At 46.6% G+C, this 22074-nt stretch overlaps 1 protein-coding gene and 1 non-coding gene across 3 annotated transcripts; one reads left to right on the top strand and one right to left on the bottom strand.

Annotated features, from left to right (window-relative positions):
* Positions 1–20696, bottom strand: LOC133366523 (ubiquitin carboxyl-terminal hydrolase CYLD-like). Of its 2 annotated transcripts, none has more exons than XM_061589729.1 (15): positions 20597–20696; positions 17682–18155; positions 16837–17166; positions 15929–16034; positions 11535–11908; positions 8444–8612; positions 7768–7912; positions 7322–7444; positions 5845–5936; positions 5298–5361; positions 4299–4431; positions 3970–4078; positions 2976–3094; positions 1917–2133; positions 1–1686 (listed from the first exon to the last, which is right to left on the bottom strand). In XM_061589729.1, the coding sequence occupies exons 2-15, from the start codon at positions 18108–18110 to the stop codon at positions 1502–1504; spliced, it is 2595 nt and encodes an 864-aa protein (XP_061445713.1). In that variant the 5' UTR covers positions 18111–18155; positions 20597–20696; the 3' UTR covers positions 1–1501. The 2 variants fall into 2 exon arrangements, with proteins under 2 accessions (XP_061445713.1, XP_061445714.1); XM_061589730.1 differs by having other exon boundaries at positions 3970–4054.
* LOC133368112 (5S ribosomal RNA) lies at positions 2287–2405 on the top strand. The gene has a single exon (XR_009758587.1). It is a non-coding gene; the product is annotated as a 5S ribosomal RNA (ribosomal RNA).
* Positions 20697–22074: the final 1378 nt, after the last annotated feature.

Below are 22074 nucleotides of genomic sequence, written 5' to 3'. Positions count from 1 at the left end.
TTCAGAAAACAGGGCAGGCTATATATTTATTTTAAAGTTTATAAACCACCCTCTCAGCAAAAGCAATAAAAACAAAATATAGTAAAATTCACATATAAAATTCAAAAATCAATACAAAAATTGCAGTAGTAGTAATCTTTACCCAATAATATATTTTTTAAAAAGGACAGAAACCATCAAACACACAATTAAAGCCCAAGCTACCAATAAGCTGAAATGTCTGTGCAATTCTGTCTTCTCCTGGTGCTGAAAGGACAAAGGTGTCACCACATGAGCTTCTTTAGAGATGGGATTCAAAGTATGAGGTGCCACTACCAAAACAGGCCCTCTCTCCACTCAGCAGCTGCCTAGACTTTACATGGTTGGGCAACCTGGAGAAGGCCTTCCAAACAGGACTGGCAAGGATCAGGCAGCCTTGTGTAGTAGATGGTGGTTCCTCCATGATATGCTATTTCTGGATGAATATATACTATTCAGAATAGGCAGAGAGGAGACAAGCCATGTGGAAGAGCCATGCGGTCACAGGTAACTAAAACAGAACTTACTGATATACAAAGGATCCCTGTATCATCAATGGGGAACTTGTGGCCTTCTAGATGTTGCTGTACTCTAACTCCCATCAACCTCAGAGAACCTGGCCCATGGGTGGGGATGATGGCAGTTCAAGTTCAACAGCATCTGGATAGACCACCAGTTCCCCCATTCCTGGTCTTCTAAAGAGATGAAACAGGCAAGTGCTCTTCTGTTAATGAGAAGTAGCTGCCAACCAACGCACAAAAACTGGAATGGAATGGAGATGTTTGGAATGACTCCCATAATGCCTTGGTTTAAATCAGAGGAGGGAAACTCTGGCCCGGAAGCTGAATGAGGCCCTTATTATATGGCCTTTGAGAGGCTCCACAGGCCTTGTCACCTTCCTAGGCTACACCACTCACTGGCCTGCCTTAACACCATCAAAATTTATTTTCCACGCTAGAATCCATTCCTGAACTTTGGTAACATCTCTCATCTGCCTGGATGGAGAGGTGTCTCTGTATAGAAATGTTCGACTTTTGCATAGCTGAAATATAGTCTATTGAACAAGAGGAGAGTCACACCCACTCACTTTTTGCGTCTGGCCCGTCTACCAGGCACATGCGGCCCCTAGAAAGTTGTCCATGAAGAAATGTGGCCCTTAAGTTAAAAAAAGAGAAGATTCTCTACCCCTGACCTAAATTAAGCGCTTTGTCTAGGCCAGGCCCTACTAAGCAGCATGCATCCAATCCAGGCTTGGATTACTGCAAACCAATCAGGACTGATGGTGTTCATAAAGCAGGAAGTGGGCTCTGCATAGCTATAGTCAATGTTTCCGGGTTGTTCTTGGGCCACCGTCACGTATCCAGACTGATCTGGTCCAAGACCCAGGGCCCCACTCATATCTATAATGTAATCTGTCCAGGCCTAGGGCCCCTTAGTTTTGCCTTTCTTCTCCCAGGTACCTCCACTTTCCTCAGCCAGGAACTTATTTATAAAGGCCAAGGGCAGGGCTGTGGTAGAAGCACATGTAGGCGTCACAGAGCAGGCGGCGGGCATACGGGGGCAAGGATTTGGGATCCAGGCCCTGGAGGGCCTCAGAGGGCATTTCCAAGTAGTCTGCCACCTCTGAGCAGGGAGTGACACGGGGGATATTAAAGCCATTCAGCCCACCTGGGGAAAAAAGAAAAACAAGAAGGAACGTATCACAAAGAAATATATTAATGTATTAACAGGGGAAGAATATGCGAACAGTAGCAAGAGATGAAAGATAAGGAAAAAACAAGAGGTGTTTTGCCAGCCTCCGTAGAGTTCCGACTCTGCCACTAACAAGGAACACTTCCTGTTTATCACAGGAAGTGGCTCCGGGCTTCTTCCGAAGAGGGAACAGGTGGCCCACTTACCCTCACGGTCAGCCATGCTGTCGAAGAAGAGCCACTGGTGGACATCTGGGCCATGGCGGGTAAATGCTACATAGTGGCTGGTCTCAATGCAGAGGACGCCAAAGAGCTGCATGGTCTGGCGGGGGATGACATCAGGCAAGGAGCCCAAGCAGGACAGCTCCTCAGGCAGATGCAATGGGCGGGGCTGGTGGCAGCGCCGGGCCCGGTGTTTGTGGACCTGTGGAAGTAGCCGAGCGACAGAGTGAAGGATTTTTAAAAAAAAAATGGAGGGGGGGGGGAGAAGAACAACAACAATAGCACAACACTACAGGCACAAGCTTTTGAAAACCATATTCAAAACCTCACTTTTTTAATTGACTTAAAGGATCCACCCTACGGCCATACTACCCTGAACACGCCTGATCTGGTCTGTTCTCGGAAGCTAAGCAGGGTCAGGCCTGGTTAGTACTTGGATAGGAGACTGCCTGGGAATACCGGGTGCCGTAGGCTTAGAGGAAGGCAATGGTAAACCACCTCTGAATACCTTTTACCATAAAAACTCTATGAATATATCAAAAAAAGATTCATAGGGTCACCATAAATCGTAATCGACTTGAAGGCATATAACAACAACGAAGGATCCACTGCAGGAAATTAAGGAGGGCTAGGGAGGTTCCTGAGCCAGTGTGGTGTAGTGGATAAGGTGTTGGACTATGACCTGGGAGACCAGGGTTTGAATCCCCACACAGCCATGAAACTTGCTGGGTGACCTTGGGCCAGTCACTGCCTCTCAGCCTCATGAAAACCCTATTCATAGGGTCGCCATAAGTCAGAATTGACTTGAAGGCAATACATTTACATTTAGGGAAGTTCCTGAGGTCACATCTACATCAGGCATTTAAAGCACTCTTATACAACTTTGTCATGGCTTCCCCAAAATGCTACAATTCAGTTTCATTCACAGATATTGCAGAATTCTCTATAAACCACTTAGATATCATCTTGTTATTAAGCTATATGCAGATTTTAACACAAAATAAATAAAAATACTACCATGGTAAGATGGTCATCAAAAAGTACCTGCTGACTGCAAATCTTGCAGAACTGCTTGATATGATGAGCGCCAAAGCTGTGGTCCCCGTAGCAATCAGGACACTCGGTCACAGCCAGCCCTTGGCAAATGCAACACTCCCGAGGAGCTGCAATAGATTGTTGAGACACATACAAGCCAGTCAAACAAGTAGAAGTCTCATGTTAAAAATGGAAGTAGCATTAAAAAAAAAAAAAGTACAGAGAGGGTGATCTAAAAGCACCTCCACTGCATTCATTCCAAATATGTCTTTCCTCCCCAGGATTGGAGCTCTAAAAAACAAAAAAGGCTCATTTTTGCAGGTTTGAAGAAACAGCCTCTCTTTGCTTTGTTTTGACAGATAAAAGGGAAGTCCCTCTTCACACAAAACATAAATTAATTTAAGGAACTCAACTGCCAGGATGGATTGAGAACGGGGAAGGGGAAACCTAGTGCCCTCCAGATGTTGCTGAACTACAACTCCCATCAGCCTTGGCCAGCATGCCCAACGGTCAGGGATGAGGGGAGGGGAAGTCAGGCAACATCCGGAGGGCCCACTACTAGCATGCAGCCCAGGAGGTTGCCACAAGGGGATGTGGTCCTTGCACTGTGAAAGATTCCTCACCCTTCGCCTTTAGGAGGAAAAACATAATGATAATAAAAAATAATCCTTGCTTATCTTCTAGAGCAGCGTTTCCCAACTAGTGGGCCACCAGATGTTGTTGGACCACAATTCCCATCTTTCCTGACCATTGGCAATGCTGGCTGAGGCTGATGGGAGTTGTGGTCCAACAACACCTGGTGGCCCACTAGTTGGGGAAGGCTGTTCTAGAGGGCAAGCAGATAAAGCATTAAAGGGACAATTTCTTCACATCCATATCTTCCTTCCCTGTTCTCTTTCCTTTCTCAACCACTTCCTACACTATCCCCTTTGTGACAGCCCTCTGAGAAAGAGCTTCACCCTTCTCCTCTCCCGTTCTGTCTCCCACCGCCACCATCACCTACTGTCTTCCAGAAGGTCAGTAAGGTCGAGTTCCAAGCTGGGCTGTATGGTGCGAAAGGCCTTGAAATTCTTCCCATTCCGGGGCATCTGCAAGATGAGGCAGGAGGGAGCCTGCCAGGGGTGTAAGCAAGCACCAGAGGGAGGGAGAATGGATAGGTGGTTATTGGAGGAGCCTCTCCATGGAGCTCACCTCACAGATGGAGTCTCCTAAGAACAGGAGACCTCAGCTTTTGGAATCCTGTTTTATGACACCCTGGAGCACAGGAGATGTGTAGGGGTGAAAGAGGGAGAAAAGGCTAGTCCCAACCACCCTTCTGGTTCTGGATCTCACCTCCGTGAGCTTGAGGTCCCCAGTGCCCAGAGACCCTTCCAGAAGCTCCTGAACTGTGGGCACCGGCCGGGTCAAGTGATCCTCAAGAAATATCTGGTAGAAAATGCAGCCCTGGGGGTCCTGCCCGGCCGACCTTCGTGGGAAGGGGAGAGAGAAAGGTGAGAAGGTGCAAACGTGAATGGTGATGTGGGGGAAATAAATGTGTGAATGGAGGTGGACAAGTTACATACCAAACTGGGGGCACAAATGGGGTGGAGAAAGGCCATAGTTCAATGGCAGAGCATCTGCTTTGCATGCAGAAGGTCCCAGGTTCAATCCCGAGCATCTCCAAATAGGGCTGGGAGACACCCCCCTCTGAAATCCTGGAGAGCTGCTGCCAGTCTGTGCAGGTGATATGGAGCTAGATGGACCAACGGTCTGACTCAGTACAAGGTAGCTTCCAGTGTTCTCTCAGGGGATTTGCTTGCCCTTCCCTCGCACAAACAAAGCTATGCAGTATATTCTCAGGAGTAGCATCCAACTGCAGAAGCAATCTCAGGATGTTGGGCAGAGATCTGCCCAATTAAGTTTCCCTTCCCATATTGGTGACTGTGTGCATTGGTTGAAGGCCTAACTGCTCAGTCATTTTGGCTTTTTAAGTTTCTAGTTCTCATGGCCGCAAAAGGGAGGCTTGAAAGCGCGTAGGCAATGCCTGGTGAGATCGCAGGAGCTGAGACAGGGTCAAGAAGGGATTTTCAAAGGGGTGTGTATATTTGAGGCCTCATTCTCCATGCAGATCCTTGCCCCTCTGCTTAAAGAGTGAGGCAGAATAAATGGAATCACCAATTAAGCATATATGCACATTTCTTTGGCTTGCCTAAACTTATACAGGCTCCTAAACTCAGTTTGGGTTTACCATTGGCACAGAACTTTGATCTGATTTGGTTTTAGTGCAGAACCAACATGCAGCTCTATGTGCAGCAAGGTCCATGTAGTGAATGGATGGTAAGCCTAACTCACCGAATCTGGAAGAGAGGCTCCATTTTCAGCACCCGGAACAGCAGGGTAAGGAATTCCTCCGGGTCTGCGAGGAGAAAAGCCATGAAGTCATAAAGCCTCTATACCCACGCCTGACCCACCCTCACCAAACATCCTTTTGTTCAAATGTCTCAGGCTTTTCACCTCCTTGCCCCAGTTTCTTATTTAAAAACCCCTCTGTAAGCCTGTTGCCTCAGCTATCTGATTGAGAATTAAAGGATTCCCATTATTTTTAGGTAATGTGCTGTATACTACAAATTGAGAACTGCATTTTAATGAGACAGTTGTTGTTTTAGAAAAAAAAACGTAAGTACATACATCAAGCCTTCATGTTGTGGGGTGGGGAGATGATGCCAAATTCATTCTCCCCCCCATCTGATTCCTGCTACAATTGGCCAAACTGTTCATTTGCTCACACCCACATGCACCCACCCAACATGCATTCACAGACACCCAACCCCCCCACACACAATCATTTACCCACAAACTCACCCCCACCCCCATAACCCTGCAAAGGCTGTCATCAAACCTTTTTCTTCATTGGTGAAGCCCGAAGACTGTCCAGCCGTTTCCAGAACCTTCCGCAGGGCCATAATTTTGGTGGCACAGACATAGCCATTCCTGTCCCCCACAAAAACAATGATTGTGTCAGTGTGGTCTTTGAAAGAGAGAGCAAGTGGTGGTGGCTTCAGAAAAGGCAGTGGTAAAAAACAGCAGCAATGTGTAAGACAGTCTTACAAATAATGCTTTTTCTAGAGAGTCATTCTGGATTCTACACTGGGATGATAATATCTGAATGGAATGCAAGGCTTTGAGAAGGATCTGGATTATCTCAGAGGGGTTTAGCTGTCCTGGGCAGCTGTTCTTCTTAAGATTTACAAATAAAAAGAGACAAACATTCTGGAGTTTTTCTGGCCAGGTGAAGATCTCTCATGTTTACCAGCTGAAAATGCAATGTGTTCAGGAGAAGAGACTCAAGGTGGGGGTGGGAAGAGTCTTGACGCAAGACTAGTCAAAACCCTTTTATTATTCCTACTAACCAACAAATAATTTGTTTTATCATGCATAAATTTGACTAGGCGTTGTACAGAGATGAGAGAACGAGACAACCTATTTACAAACTAAAATAGACATGACACAGAAGGAAAAGAAATTGGGAGGGAAAAGAGAAACTGTAGTTTTCTGGACAGGGATAACCTGGCTACGGCTTTGGTAACCTCCAGGTTGGATTATACTAACATTATGTACAGTAGGGCCCCGCTCTTACAGCAGGTTCCGTTCCAGACCGCTGCTGTAAAGCAAAATCTGCCATAAAGCAGAACGTATTGACTAACATTGTCTAAAATGGTGCCCGACGCCCAGAAAATGCCATAAAAGTGGAACAAGCGCCATAGGAGCGGGGCCTTTCTGCAATTGACAACCGCTGTATCGGTGGAGCGCCGCAAAGCAGGGCCCTACTGTACTGCAGCTGCCCCTTGACGTTGGTCTGGAAGCTGCAACAGTGCACAATGTGTCAGCCAGGGTGTTGTTAAGAGTGGAAGGGCGGTTGAATACTGCTCTCATTCTTAAAACGCTACCCTGGTGACTTCCGAGCATAATTCAGTGCGCTTATGTTGACCTTTAAAGCCCTGGACAACCGGAGAAAGCACCTTCTTCCATGTCAACCTGCCTGTTTGTTTTGATTACTGATTTTTGCCTACAGTATTATGCTGTGTTAATAGAGAGCTTTGGCTAGGGGGCGGTATACAAATGTAATAAATAAATAAAATATTTTAGTTTGACGTACACCACCTAGTGAGTATTGTAGTGAATGGTGGTATTAAAATACTGTAACAAATAATAAATAATGTGTCTAATTACATTGAAGTAAGTGTACACAGTGTTGTGACCTTACCCTATTAACGGCACACAGTGACTCCTGAATGCATGGGATCCTCCAAAAAAAAAAAAAGAGGGGGAAGTAGCAGCCAGGCATTTAAGACAGGAGTGGGGTGGCATGAACTCACTTGCGCAAAGGGTTGACGATCTCTGTTCTCAGCAGATCCCGCGTCTCGGTGTAAGATGCCCCATCATTCTTGTCTGCCGGGCGTAGCAGCATCGAATCCAGCACAGAGGTAAAAGTGAACATGCTACAAGCAGAAAAGAGAGAGAGGCTGGGGGATGTCCAGTTTCTGTCTGAGGGTGGGAACAGCATCTAGTGGTTAGACGGGTACGGAAACAGGGAAGAAAATGCATATATCTCGAAAGTTAAAGGGAGGAGAAAAAACCTATATATAAACACACATACCAGGGTTTTATCTAACGAAGACAACCCATTATGCAAGGACTTCCATTTGCCCAAAGGAACTTCCCCTCCCTCTCCTTCCCCCATATCTGTTTGAGGTTTTCCCCAATCTAGGAACACAACTGTCACTCCTCATCCCATCACAGCCTCTCTCAGCTGCAGCCTCACCAGAAAAGAGTGGCATCCAGGTAGCAGGAGTTGCAGTGACCCTGGATCCCCTTCTTCCATCCGGAGAGATGCTCCATGCCCTGTTCACCCAACGGTGGTGGTGGTGTGTCTTCTTCCACTCTGGTGCTGGCGTACCTACGGAAGTCTGAGGGGTGGTGGTGGTAGTGGAGAACGAGAGAGAAAGAGCACTGAATGGTGATGGGACCTCCCAACATTCTGCCTTACCCTTTGCCCAATTGGTTAGGAGTCAGGGATGGGAGCACAGTAGGTGTTCCCTGGACAGCAGAGGTGCTTCTGAAATTCCCCACGAGCTGTTAGCAGAAGAGGTGGCAGGGAGTACAGGCGTTTTCTTCCCCTTAGATGTCACTGCCTATATATAGGAACATAGGAAGCCGACTTGTACCGAGTCAGACCATCAAGCTCAGTACTGTCAACACTGACTGGCAGCGGCTCTCCAGGGTTTCAGACAGGGGTCTTTCCCTGCACAACCTGGAGGTGTCAAGGGGACCTTCCACATGCTCTGCCACTATGCTGCAACGGGCACAGAATAAGGATTCATTCAATACGAGCGGCTTTACATTTGCAAGGAGAGCTTCCGTCCTGCTTGTGGCCCAGTTTGAGAACCACTGGGCTTAACACCCGCCCCTGCCCCGCTTCCACCTCATTTGCACCATACCCAGGGAGTTGCAGCGCAAAACAGGATTCTCCAGGTTCTGCAGAGAGTCAAATCGGGAGTCAGGACGACAGCGGCGCAATCTGACAAACAGTGCTTTGTTCGGCTGGCAGTGAAAGTAGTGGGTCCCTCGGTACTGGCCGTCAGTGCAGCCTGAAGGCAGTGGCTCCTCCTAGGAAACATACAAGGCAGAGATGAGCCCCCATCCACATTACAGGAACAAAGACCCCCTAACCTCAACTCTTCTACCCTCCCAATTTATGATGGCATACAAGGTCTTTATTAAATTTATATCCCACCCTTCCTCCCAGCAGGAGCCCGGGGGGGGGGGGCATAGAAAAACACCAAAACACTCTAAAACATTGTAGAAACAGGCTTTAAAATATATTAAAACAAAACATCTTTAAAAATATTGTTTTGCAAATATCTTAAAAAGCAATTCCAACACGGATGCAGATTGGGATAAGGTCTCTACTTAAAGGGCTTGTTGAAAGAGGAAACTCTTCAGTAGGCACCGAAAATATAACAGAAATGGCGCCTATCTAATATTTAAGGGGAGGGAGTTCCAAAGGGTAGGTACCACTATGCTAAAGCTCCACTTCATAAGAACATAAGAAAAGCCTACTGGATCAGGCCAGTGGCCCATCTAGTCCAGCATCCTGTTCTCACAGTGGCCAACCAGGTGCCTGGGGGAAGCCCGCAAGCAGGACCTGAGTGCAAGAACACTCTCCCCCCCGAGGCTTCCGGCAACTGGTTTTCAGAAACATACTGCCTCTGACTAGGGTGGCAGAGCACTTCCTATGTTGTGCAGAATGGACCTCCTGATAAGATGGTATCTGCAAGAGGCCCTCATCTGCAGAGCACAGTGATCGAGTGGGTATATGAGGGGTAAGATGATCTTTCAGGTATCCTGGTCCCAAGCTGTATAGGGCTTTGTACACCAAAACCAGAACCTTGGCAGTAGCCTGGTAGCTAATGGACAGTCAATACAATTGCTAGGATTCAGACTCAGTTTATTAGCCCTCATCCAGCCCACCACTGAGTCCAGGCACTGGTCAAGGGCTTGCACGGCCTCTCCCGATTCAGATGTTATGGAGAAATAGAGCTGGGTATCCTCAGTGTACTGCTGACATCTCACCCCAAATTTCATGATGACCGCTTCCAAAGGCTTCATATAGATGTTAAACAGCATGGGGGACAAGATGGTAGTCTGCAGCACCCCACAGCACAACTGCCAGGGGGCTGAAAGACAGTCACCCAATGCAATTATCTGAAAATGGATATAGGATTGGAATCACTGAAAAACGATGAGATGGGTATCGGAGGCACTAAGTTGGCCCAGAAGAATACCATGGTCAATGGTATCAAAAGCTGCCAAGAGATCAAGTAAAAATAACAGGGTCTCACTCCCCCTGTCCTTCTCCTGATAAAGGTCATCCATCAGGGGCCACCAAGGCCGATTCAGTCCCATAACCAGGCCTGAACCCAGGATGGAATGGATCAACCAAAGCTCCTTTGTCAATCTATAGCAAAACAACACTCATTGCACCAGAGTAACCTATAAATTAGTAGCACAGAGAAAAATGTGCCAAGACCAGGCACATGTCAGATTAAAATTAAAAACTGTCATGGGTTACTTTAAATGTGTTGTTCAATTCATTTTGGTTATTCCTGTCCACTGTAGCTGGAAGTGGAGAACTGGATCTGCCTGGAAGATGGATCCTTATATCTTGCATCCTCTGCGGGCCAAGTTTGATGGGTGGTCAGGGCACCCACCTGACGTCACAATGATATCAGGTGACCTGTTCTTGCCTTGTAGTTTAAAATCTAACTAGGTGGGGACAGGCATAACAATCATCAGGCCTTGTGAAGCCAAGTGAACAGGACCTTGCAGTCAGCTGACTGGCAGTGCCTGTCAAACCACCTTTCAGCCCAGGTGCATCTTTACTTGTCCTGTATCTGATGTCAGGTACAGGGAAGGTGGGTGTGGCTTGGACAAAATGGCCTGGAGGTCCAAACGGGGAGGTCAGGTAAGTCTTATTAGACCCACAGGCTGGAGATTTCTCCAATGCTTATGTAGGGTTTACATGTGAGTAGGACACCCAAACAAAGCTGGTTTCTCCAATATATGACATGACATTAAACACACCTTTGCTTTTACTGTGTTGGGTTTTTAAAAAAATAAAATTCAAACAGCATCAGCTTCTTCTTTTTCTTTAAAAAAACAAACAGGTTGTTTCACGCCAAATGTTTTTCTAAAATGAAAGGAAAGCCATCAAAGAGGGAGGAAGAGAGACCTCCCTTGCAGGGAGTTCCAGAACTTAGGTCAGGGATGGGAAACTGTGATGCCGTCCAGATGTCGCTGGACTCCAACTCCCATCAGCTCCAGCCATGAGCAAGGGTCAAGACTGATGGCTGGTTGTAGTCCAGCAACATCTAAAGAGCCGCAGGAACCCCATCCAGGGAACTGTCTAGTCCAGAGATAGGGAACCACAGGCCTGGGGGCCAACGGCAGCCCATTCAGGCCTCTTTATCTGGCTCTTGCAACTCTCCCCAGACCGTATCCTCAATGTCCCTGCTTTGCACGCTCCTTGCATGTTTGCCTGGCCAAGATGTGTCCTTGAAGACTCCAACAAAGCTTCCTGCTTGCTGGATAGAGAGGTACATGTGAGTGTATATAGAAACTAGCCGACCATACAAAGGTGATGTCTGCATTCCTGGCTCTTCCCCCTTTTGCTTCTGGTTCTGACTGCTATTGGCATGTGGCCCCCAGGAGGCTGCCAAGAAAGAAATGCGGCCCTCGCACTGAAAACTTTTCCCCACTCTGGTATAGTCTCACTGGTAATGTCTTCTCAGTCAAAAAAGCGACTCTTTCCCAATCCTGCTCCCTGGGACATGTTTTAAACTGGAGATGGCAGGGATTGAACCTGGGGCCTTCTGCGTGCAGCAAGGCAGGCACGCCTCCACCCCCTCCCCAATGGTGGAAGCAGTTCACAAGTTCAGCTGTGCGAAGCTGCATGTGGAAAACCAGTGTACACGTTTTATCGAGACAGCCGTCATGTGTGAACCAGCCAGCCACACCCCCACATCTCACCAGCTCCAGCCCAGCAATTGTTTCGTCATCGTCAGGAAGCTTCCCAATCCATCGGATCACCCCGTAGATGGGTGGCTTGTTAACCTCTACCATGGAATTGATTTCTAAGAGAAAGTGGGTATCCTGTCTGTCTTCTTCCTTTTCCTCTTCTTCTTCCCCTTCCTCGTTTTTCATCCTCTCCAAAACTCGTGCATCTTTCTTCTTGTGGTCTCCCAAATCTACGGAAGGGACCAAGATTGGGGGCTCCTTCAGTGAACACTCCTCCATTATGGGGGGGTATTTGATGGAGGAAGGAGACAGGCCATCTTCAAATTCGTCAGAGGTGGGCAGAGAGCAGTTTGCAGTCAAGGCCTCGGGGCTTCTATCAGGTTGTTCTTTAGAGAGAGGAAGAAATGACAAACTCAGCAGGTATTCCAACACTTAAGTAATTAAAACATATTTATTTATTGAACTTATATCCCACCCTTCCTGTCAGTAGGAGCCCAAGGCAGCAAACAAAAACACTCTAAAACATCATAAAAACAGACTTTACAATATATTAAAACAAAAGGGCTTAAAGATACCTTAAAAAGTAATTTCAACACAGACAACAGACTGGGATAAGGTCTCTACTTAAAAGAGTAGAAAGAGGAAGGTCTTCAGTAGCCGCAGGAAAGATAACAGAGATAGTACCTGTAAAATATTTAAAGGGAGGGAATTCCAAAGGGTAGGTGCCACTACAGTTCCAACAGAACTGTATGTGTTTGGCCACCAGCCATCCCAAGCGTTCAGTTTGGGAGTTGAGCAGATTACCTCTGCCTTCTGAGAACCTCAACTTAAAAAAAGAGAAAGAGATAAATAAAACTGAACAAGTTTCTAGCCCTTAAGGAAGTACAGTTAACCATGTGGAGCAGCACCTAGGAAAAATTTCAGATGCAAACAGGAAGGTGGGGTGGGATCTCATTGCCAGGTCCATCTTTGTAGCTAGCAGCAGTGGAATTATGCAAAATACACCAAACTATCTGTATAGGCATGAAATTCAAACCTTCACAGAATCCAACTTTTATTGGTTCAGTTTTAATTGTACACCATACGGGACATCCCTCCTTTAATACTGGCTGGGTAGCAGTACATAAAAATAATAACAATGTAGTCATGTTCTATGACAATCCAGGCAGCAGCAATAGCAACAACATTCACAGCAACCAACAGAGGCTATGGCATCTGAGCTGGGGTGACAATCTGTTCCTTGGACTGGGAAGTTTGTCGTATTTGTCATGAATAATCGGTATGTTTTAACTGATTGACAGCTTGTTTTATGACGACTTTAAATGTTATAAGGTTTGTGTAATCAGACCCAGTTACTTGCTGGTTATGTCGTGAAATGGTTTAGTATTTGATTACCACTGATGTAGAGACTTGCATTCTGGGTTTCTTCTGGGAGGAAGAGCGGGATAATAAATAAATATTTTTTTGTTGATCTGTTGTGAGCTGCTGTGAGCATATTTATACAGAAAAAGCGGCGTACACATTTAAATAAAAAATAAAAATCATATGAACATAACATAAGAAGAACCGCCTGCTGGATCCGGCCAGTGGCCCATCTAGTCCAGCATCCAGTTCTCACAGTGGCCAACCAGCTGCACATGGGAAACCCACAAGAAGATCCTGGCATTCATTTATTCATTTGACATTGATACTTGCATTTCTGTTGTGAGCAGCCTTGAGCATATTTACATGGAAAAGTGGCACACATACTTTAATAGTAATTTTAAAAAATAAATAAATCCTGACATCATCATCATCTTCATTATTATTATTGATGATGATGATAATAATAGTAATAATAATAATGCTTTTTAATTGGGAAAAGTCACCACAAAGTGATAAATGCTCCTTAAAAACACTCCTCAATTGTTCTGCAGTTCCCCATTCCTACGCATGTGCTTGGTAATTATTTAAAACTATTTAGAACCTCAGGCCCAGGAGCTTCTATCTGGTCCTCAAAATTCTCCCAGGCCACACTGCCTCACTGGCCCTGCTGTCAGCTCTGCACTGAGTCAGCAGTGGGGGTTGGAAATTCCTGGGTCGTTAGCAGTGAAGGGAAGTCCTTAGCCGGCAGACTGGTTGTAAATCTGCCAGGCCAACGAGGAGGGAACCTGATAAGGGCCAGGCCTGTCTGAAGCTTACTTGCCACGTCACAAGTCCAGAAGCGAGGTCAGTAGAGGTCCGGGATCAATTGCCAAGGGGTCAGTCCAAGAGATGCTGCAGGGAAACTGGGAATACACGAAGCCACGCCTGACGCTGCAGTCAGCAACAAGCTGCAGCCAAGGTGTGCCTTATAAAGAGCAGGATGGACAGCAGGTGTGAGCCCTCAGCGTTTGGGCCTTAAGGGGACAGACCTGCCTCTCTTCTGCCTGACCTTCTGCTGTCTACGTTCCGCAGGTGAGGGGGGAGTATCCTGTTCACTGTCTGCGTCTGGCTGCCGGGCCTCCGCTGTATCTGGGGTGCTCTGCAGCTGAGGGGGAGAAGGAGCTGGATTCTCAGGAGTCTCTTCCGTGTCTCCTTCTGGGTCTGCTGCTCCTGGGTCTACTGCTGTTACTCCCGAGTCGTCCTCATCGGAGGAGTCCTCTGATGGGGCCATGACACCTGCTCTGCACCCTCCTTGGGTGTTTTTGCATGGCTAGAGTGTGTCCTTGAACTCTAATAATGCTTCATCCTTGCCTGGAAGGAGGAGTGAGTGAGCGAATGCAATGGCAGCTTGCGGCTCCATGTCAGCAGGGCAGTGGAATCCACTCTAGGTTTTAGTCTGAACTTTCAAGGAACTGCCCAAGGTGCCCAAAACTAAAACCCAGAGTGGATTCCACTGCCCCACTCACATGGAGCCACTGGCCCACTGAGTGAATATGTGTAGAAATGACCCAATGTACAAAAACACCCTATATTAATTGTTCTGCTCACTTTTGCCTTTAGCTCTGCCCACCGCCAGTACTTCTTCACACAGCACACAGTTACACTATAGAATTCTTTCCCACAAGATGTAACGACCACCAATTTGGACGGCTTTAAAAGAAAATTAGCAAATGTATGGAAGCTAAGGCTGTCAGTGGCTGCTAGTGATGTTCTACCTCTGCTGTGAGAGGCGGTATAACTCTGAACGCCAGTTGCAGGGAATCGCAGGTGGGAAAAGCATTGCTGCACTCAGGTCCTGCTTGCAGGCTTCCCAGAAGAAGCATCTGGATGACCCCTGTGAGAACAGAGCGTTGGACCACATGGGCTTTTGGCCAGATCCAGTAGGGTTTTTCTTATGTGTCCACCAGAAGGAAAAGCAGCCCTTGGAGTGGTTGATTAGGATGATACTGTTTGTTATTAATGTGCTGCCAAAGCTGTCAGTGGCTCTATGGGGGGTGAGGGTTGTTGCTGTTTTATTGTGTGTTTTTAATGGAATTATGCATTTGTTTTTAACAATGTTGTATGCCAACATTCGGGTAGCACAAGCAATGAACAACTCTAATAAATAATAACAGCATCGTAAGAACAGCCTGTGAGCCAAGCCAATAGGCCATCTCGTCCAGCATCCTATTCTCACAGAAGACACCCAGATGCATGCAGTTTAGAGCAACCGGTATTTGGAAGCATACCGCCTCCAGCTATGGAGACAGACCCCAGCCATCATGGCTAGTAGCCACTGGTAGCCATATCCTCCACAAATTTCCTCTTTCAACAAGCCTTTTAAGTTGAGACCTATCCCAGTCTTCATCTGTGTTAGAATAGCTTTTAATATGTTTTCTTTAATAATATTGTTTTTATATTGTTTTAAATTTTAAAATTGTGTTTTAAATTGTTTTTAAAATATGTGTTTTAAATTGTATATCTGTTTTAATGTTTTTGATTGCTGTAAACCGCCCAGAGAGGTTCGGCTATGGGGCGGTATACAAGTGCAATAAATAAATAAATAAATAAACAAACAAACATTTTTTTAAAAAAATATGTTTTTAAAGCTTTTTTTTTAAAAAAAAAATTAACATTGTTTTGTTTTAATGTATTTTAAGGTCTTTTTATGACGTTTTAAAGTGTTTTTAGCATTTCTGTTTGCTGCCCTGGGCTCCTGCTGGGAGGAAGGGCAGGATAGAAATCAAATAATCAATAAAATAAATTTGTCCAATCCTCTTCTAAAGCCACCCAAGTTGGTGCCTATTGTTGCCTTTTGTAGGAGCGGATTCCAGAGTTTAACTCCGGCCTGTGCGAAGAAGTACTTTCTTTTGTCTGTCCTGAATCTTCCGGCATTCAGCTTCATTGGATGTCCGCGAGTTCTAGTGCTATGAGAGAGGAAGGACAGCAATAGCAATCCGTAGACCTGCTTTTCAAAAAAAACCAGCCGGCGTCCTAAGCACCCCATTTATTGCACAACTTACCTTTGTGCACTTTAGAGACTGGCAGGAGGATCCCATACTCTGGAGATGGGATATTGCAGAGGATGCGATCTCTGAAGACGCCATCCCAGGAGCCGACCGGTTTATCCTAGGATGAGATAATAGTAGTAGCTGGCATCGTTTAGGGTTGCTGCTGCGGAGCAGCAGGAGCAATAGTCTCCTAGCTGGAGACAAGGTATTAACAGCTTCTCCAGCCCGTTCCCCTCTCTCCACTTGTTGTTCATTCCCAGCCCCCTGCTTGCTACGTGGCATGCCCAGGAAGCAGAGCTTGGAAAAGTTACTTTTTTGAACTACAACTCCCATCAGCCCCAGCCAACGTGGCTGGGGCTGATGGGAGTTGTAGTTCAAAAAAGTAACTTTTCCAAGCTCTGCCAGGAAGCCAGTGCAAAGGATCGGTCTGGTTGCGCATCTGTTCAAGGAATGTGCCCTTGCACTTTTGCTTGCCTGGAGGGAGAGAGGTGTGTGCAGAAACCTCTCGATTTGTGTGGCTAGGACAAAAAGGTTCCACCTGTTGATCCACCCACTTCTCCCTCCTCTTGCCCTGCCCACCCTTGGCATGTGACCTCTGGAAGGTTGCTCATAAGGCAATGCAACTCTCTATCTGAAAAAGAGTTCCCTATCCTGCCTTAGTTAGAGGTATTATGGGTTATCTCTAAAATACTGGGGGCTGGGAAAGATCCCCCCCAACCCTAAATATCAAGTTAATGAGATACGTCTCCTTCCCCGCTGCTGCCTATGACTTCTCCGAGTTATCATATGATGTGCGTTCCCACTGAAACTGAGGGCCTAGTACTCAAAATAGGTGTCTGATTCAATCTGGCACACACACACACCCTTCTTTTCTCTGCCTCTGAGCATATGTTGGTAGAGAAGGGCTGAAGACCACTTACCAGGAGTATCCCCACAAATACCCCTGTCTCCAGTTTCTTGGGCAGGTAGTTGCAGTACACCACAGTCCCAGTAGGGGTGCTGTCATCCATCTTGAAGAAAACACGGTCCCCGATTTCCAGCTCCGGAGGCGACAAGGGATCTCCTGATGTTAGCTGGATCCTGGTGCATTCCCGGATGCTGCCTCTTGGAGGCCCCCGTGGGCTGCCCTCTGCCAAGTCATCCGGCTCAATCCGGTTGACAGGCACAAACACCCCACAGTTCTCACGGCAGGAGAAGAACTTCTGGCCTTTGAAGGTGCCGTCGGTGAAACCCTTCCCAGCTGCTGAGCCCTGAAAAAGGAGGGGGAACAGAGTTGCCTCAGAGGTGTTGGCCTCCGTTATTTCTCTGACACCCCCCCATTTTATCCTCACAACCGCCCTGTGAGGTAGACAAGTGCAAGAGATCATGACTAGCTGAAGATCACACCAACATTGTGGCCCAACAGAGATTTGCACCTGGGTCTCTCCAGTTGTGGTCCAACTCTAACCGTGACGCCACACAGGTTCCTTCAGAATTACCACATCATTTTCCTATAAGAGGAGGACTTAACACCTTAAACTGTGAAACTATGCATGTCAAATCCCTTTTTTAAAAATAAAACAATTGGGACTTCTGGGGTAAGAAACAGGCGAGCAGAGACAATGCTGAGTTTGTGTGCGTCTTCCTCGGGATGAACTAGAAACACGTGCTTTAAGAAAAGAGTATCTTGCTTTCCTCACTGAGGACAAGAAATGTAGCTTTCTGTTGTGAAAACAAACCCATTAATGAACCCCACAGATATGCAGAAGATGCCCCACTAACTCACCACCAGCTCAATCCCAAAGATGATGCTTGTGTCGTGCTTGTTCTTGTCTATGGGTCCCCGGTATCGGACAACGCCTTGAACTTTCTTCCCGGAGGCGGAAGTGATCTGGACTCTCACTGGGTCCCCTTCCCGGAGGGCACTCAGTCGCTGCATCAAATGCTCCTGCTTGAAAAGCACGAGGCGCACGTCTCCATTGGTCACAGCCTCCAGAAGTCCGGAGTAGGCTCCAGTCAGTTCTTGGGCTGCCCGGGGAGGCACCTGGACCACCTTCTCCGTATCCAGGACCTTGGCCCAGAACATACCCTCTTGGGAGGTCCCGCGGGCATCCTCTTGACTGAGCAGACTGCCTCTGGATACCTTCACCTCTCGCCCTGCCTTGGTTTGGCCTGTAAAGCTTTTCATAGCGATGAAGATTGCCCGGGGCTTCATTGCTGCTGCTGCAGGTAGGAGATAGAGGCAGGGCAAACCAATTGCCTGTGAGAGGAGAAAGGAATATTTATGATTCCCTCTAGTCCTGATCTTCAGGGTGTGGGTACAATTCCTTAATAGGCAATACTGCACCAACCATGCACAAAAGGGAAGAATCAACAGGCTTAGAGGAACTGCAAGGCTTGCAGAACTACAAGAAATTTTTGCCGTGTGTGTGTTTGTGTGTGTGTGGACCCAACGAACTCTGGCTTTTTTGGGAGCAGGAATACTGAAAATATCCCTAAATGCATTGCAGTAGTAATCTGGTGCTGCAATTTTTTTTTATTCTCTAGGGGAAGACCCTAAAGACCACCGCATAAGTAACCAGTCCCCCATTCTTCAATGAACGTATCTCAATGGGACTTCCTTCTGAGCAACCATGCATTTGGACTGTCAGGGTCAGGATACATAAAATGTCAGGAACCTCACTAACACTAATAGGCATATACTGTACACAGAGAACAACCCCCTACCCCTCTAAGACCATGTGACACTTTCAACCTCAAGCCTCTGGCAACATCCACACCATACATTTAAAGCACCTTGCTTCCACCAAAGAATCTTGGGAACTGTACTTTGTTAGTGATGTTGGTAACTGGAGCTCTGCAAGGTATGAACTATGGTTCCCATGAAACTTTGGGAGAAGCCACATGTTTGAAATGTATGGTGCAGATATGACCTTTGCCTCTCTGGTTTGTGATCAGGTTATCTGAAGGACCGCTGACACCACCCTTCCCTAACCTGGCACCCTCCAGGTGTTTTGGGGCTCCCGTTCCCATCATTATCAGCCCCCTTGGTCAGTGGTCAGGGATAATGGGAGTTGTAGTCCATCAACATCTGGAGGACACCAGCCTGGAGGAAGGGTATGCTGCACAGATATGAATCTAACCAGCCCAAATAAGCCATGCTCACAGGGCAGCCATTAAGATCCCTCAAGATGTTGGACACAAGGCCTTTTCAGTGCTGACCCCATCACTGTGAAATTCCCTTCTGCGGAAGCACATCTGTCTCTCTTCCCTGGTTGTCTGTGAGCAGGCCTTAAGACTGGCTACTTTTAATTGAATAAGGTTATTGGCTTACACTACCGCTGTTTTTATCTAGTGCAGTGGCTCCCAGTTGGCCTGGTTGCTGATTGGCCTCTGTGAGAACAAGATACTGGACTAGATTGGCCACTGGCCTGATCTAGCAGGGCTCTTCTCATGCTCTTATGCTTCATATCTTACGTTTTAAAAACAATCCAATAATTTTAACAGTTAACTGTCTTGAAAGGTTCTTCAGCCTTGAAAGACAATATGCAGATGCCAAAAAATAAAATCAAACAAATATAAGGATGATTCAGCATATTTTTCTGGGTGTTTTCACAGACAATTCTCTTTTGCTAGGCCTTTCCAACAGCTTTGCGAGGTCGGCCAGCATCCTCTCTCCCTGCTCCCGTCTCCATAGTTATATCCTCAGGGTAAAGCCAAAAAAATGAGCTTCTCCCATTTTGAATACAGTAATCACTTGGGAAGCCACTGACATATTCCAGTGGCCGTTTCTGCCATCTTTTTCGCTCTCTTTTGGATACAACCCTGCCTCCCCCTGGGACATATGTAGTAAGCAGCCAAGCATTCTGGTATAGAACTGGTTACATATGTTGGTTTCAGGGAAATGAGAAGGTGTAACTACAGTCTTTTCTAACCAACAGATAAAGTAAAAAAAAAAAGCATGCCAAGGCAGGAAACTAGTGGCCTAAGAAGAGGAATTAAAAACAATAATTTCACCCTCATCAACCCATTTCCTGCCTTCTACTGCAGGGTTGCCAATTTTAGAAACCACCCCATGCATCTGTGCCTTTTAACAGCAGCTCAGATATACAGGGTTTAGAAAGGGATTAGGCTCATCATCCCTGTCTCCTGAAAGATTTATCCTACTCCGATTCCACACCAAGCTGCTGTTCATAAAGAAATGGGGAAAAACCAGGCTGGCTCTTGTCTAGTCAGCTGGCAACCATATTGCCCAATAAGTTCTTAGCCATTTTGCAACTTCTCTCCCTTTCTAGACACATACACATTGCTTAATTCCCAAAAGTAATCAAACGTGCCAGAGTTTAGGCCTGCTTAGAGATCACCCCAAGAACCATTCTGCATTGCAACACCCGCTGTAAAGAGCCCGGATCTGCAGCTCCTGAAAGGCACTTTATATGTGTTCAGAGACCTTCTCCCTCGTCCGAAAACGCTCCATGGCTGTTTGGGTGCCTTTAAGCCACGAGCACAGATACACACCGACCCGGTGAGCCTCTGACCAGATGCAAGCGGAAAACAGAAAGAGCCATTCACTTTCCAAAATAAGCTTGGTTTGGGGTTTTTTTTTTTTTTTTGCAAAAGTACTAAAAAGACATGCGTGAGTACAGTACGGCAAGTTAGAGAATACCCCAATTAAATCCCTCTCTCTTCCTCGACTCTTACCTTGGAGGCGCTGGCTTAACTTTTTAAGCACATGTAATGAGACTGCCCCTTCTAATGGAAACACGCTTAAGGAAGTTGCCTGGCTTTAAAGGGACGGAAGGTGAGAGCCAATGGGAAGCGACGCGAAAGGAGAGGGAACCAATCAAAACGGAGAGGCGGAGAAAAAATGGACTCGGATGAAAACGAGGAAGGAGTGGGTGGAAGAAAAAAGATGTTGGTCTTCATTTAGACCAGGACTGAAATGAGGGTTGCCAACGCTTTAACCAGCCGCTGTAGCTGTGCGCCTTTGACATCACCATTAGTCAGGAGATCATGCTTCTTTACACCCCATCGTGCCATGAAAAGCTTCAACCGGCTGGGTTTGCTGATTAAATCTCTCTTAAAAGGGTTGGACGCACACACACGGAGTGAATGAGTTTCTGGGTGGTTGGTAATCCCCGTTGAGCCCCCAGTACCAGTTTTCACTGTCATCTGCGCTAGCGTTCAGTGCCGACCCTCAGCCGTAAAATATCTGAAAGGAAGTGGGGAGGTTCACTGGTTGGTGCTCCGCCACACATTTGTTAGGTAGAAAACCCCTTTGGGCCCACAATGGGTTTGGAGGCACTTGATTTCATTCATTCATTGGCCTTCATTGATTTCATACAGTTGGAGGGGGTCTATAAGGCCATCGAGTCCAACCTCCTGCTCAGCGTAGGAATCCAAATTAAAGCATGCCGGACAGGCGGCTGTCCAGCTGCCTCTTGAACGCCTCCAGTGCTGGAGAGCCCACCATCTCCCTGGGTAATTGGATCCACAGTTGTAACAGGTTTTTCTGTTGTTCAGTCGAAATCTGGCTTCCTGTAGATTGAGTTCATTATTCCGTGTCCTGCACTCTGGGACGATCAAGAAGAGATCCTGGTCCTCCTCTGTGTGGCAACCTTTTGAGTAGTTGAAGCGTGCTTATCATATCGCCCCTCATTTAAAAGGAAGCTTATGAATTTCTGGTGTTAAATTTTCAGAGGTGTAGCTCTGTTACACCTTGGTATTGCAGCGAAAACTACAAAAACATTTCAGACCATGGTATTTCCTATGTCTGTGTAGGGATGTGAAAGTTGGACAGTGAAAAAAATGGGTAAGAGAAAAATCAACTCATTTGAAGTGTGGAGTTGGAGGAGAGTGTGGCACATACCATGGACTGCAAAAGAGACAAATAATTGGGTGTTAGAACAAATTAAACCAGAACTATCACTAGAAGCTAAAATGACGAAACTGAGGTTATCATACTTTGGACACATCATGAGAAGACAGGATTCACTAGAAAAGACAATAATGCTGGGAAAAACAGAAGGGAGTAGAAAAAGAGGAAGGTGAAACAAGAGATGGATTGATTCCATAAAGGAAGCCACAGACCTAAGCTTATAGGATCTGAACAGGGTGGGTTATAACAGATGCTCTTGGAGGTCACTGATTCATAGGGTTGCCATAAGTCGTAATCGACT

Source organism: Rhineura floridana, chromosome 11 (genome assembly GCF_030035675.1).
Source record: "Rhineura floridana isolate rRhiFlo1 chromosome 11, rRhiFlo1.hap2, whole genome shotgun sequence".
In the NCBI taxonomy this organism is placed as follows: domain Eukaryota; kingdom Metazoa; phylum Chordata; class Lepidosauria; order Squamata; family Rhineuridae; genus Rhineura; species Rhineura floridana.
Note: the sequence above shows the minus strand (reverse complement) of the source record. Positions and strands in the feature narration are given on the sequence as shown.

Bases quoted from the DNA above. Each gene is read 5' to 3' on its own strand.
- LOC133366523 (XM_061589729.1), bottom strand. From the start codon at position 18,110: ATGAAGCCCCGGGCAATCTTCATCGCTATGAAAAGCTTTACAGGCCAA. The intron at 16,035-16,836 runs GTAAGTGGTCTT...ATCTCATCCTAG, and splicing joins TATTTGTGGGGATACTCCTG to GATAAACCGGTCGGCTCCTG. The intron at 7,913-8,443 runs GTATGGTGCAAA...ACCACCCCTCAG, and splicing joins TTTGCGCTGCAACTCCCTGG to ACTTCCGTAGGTACGCCAGC.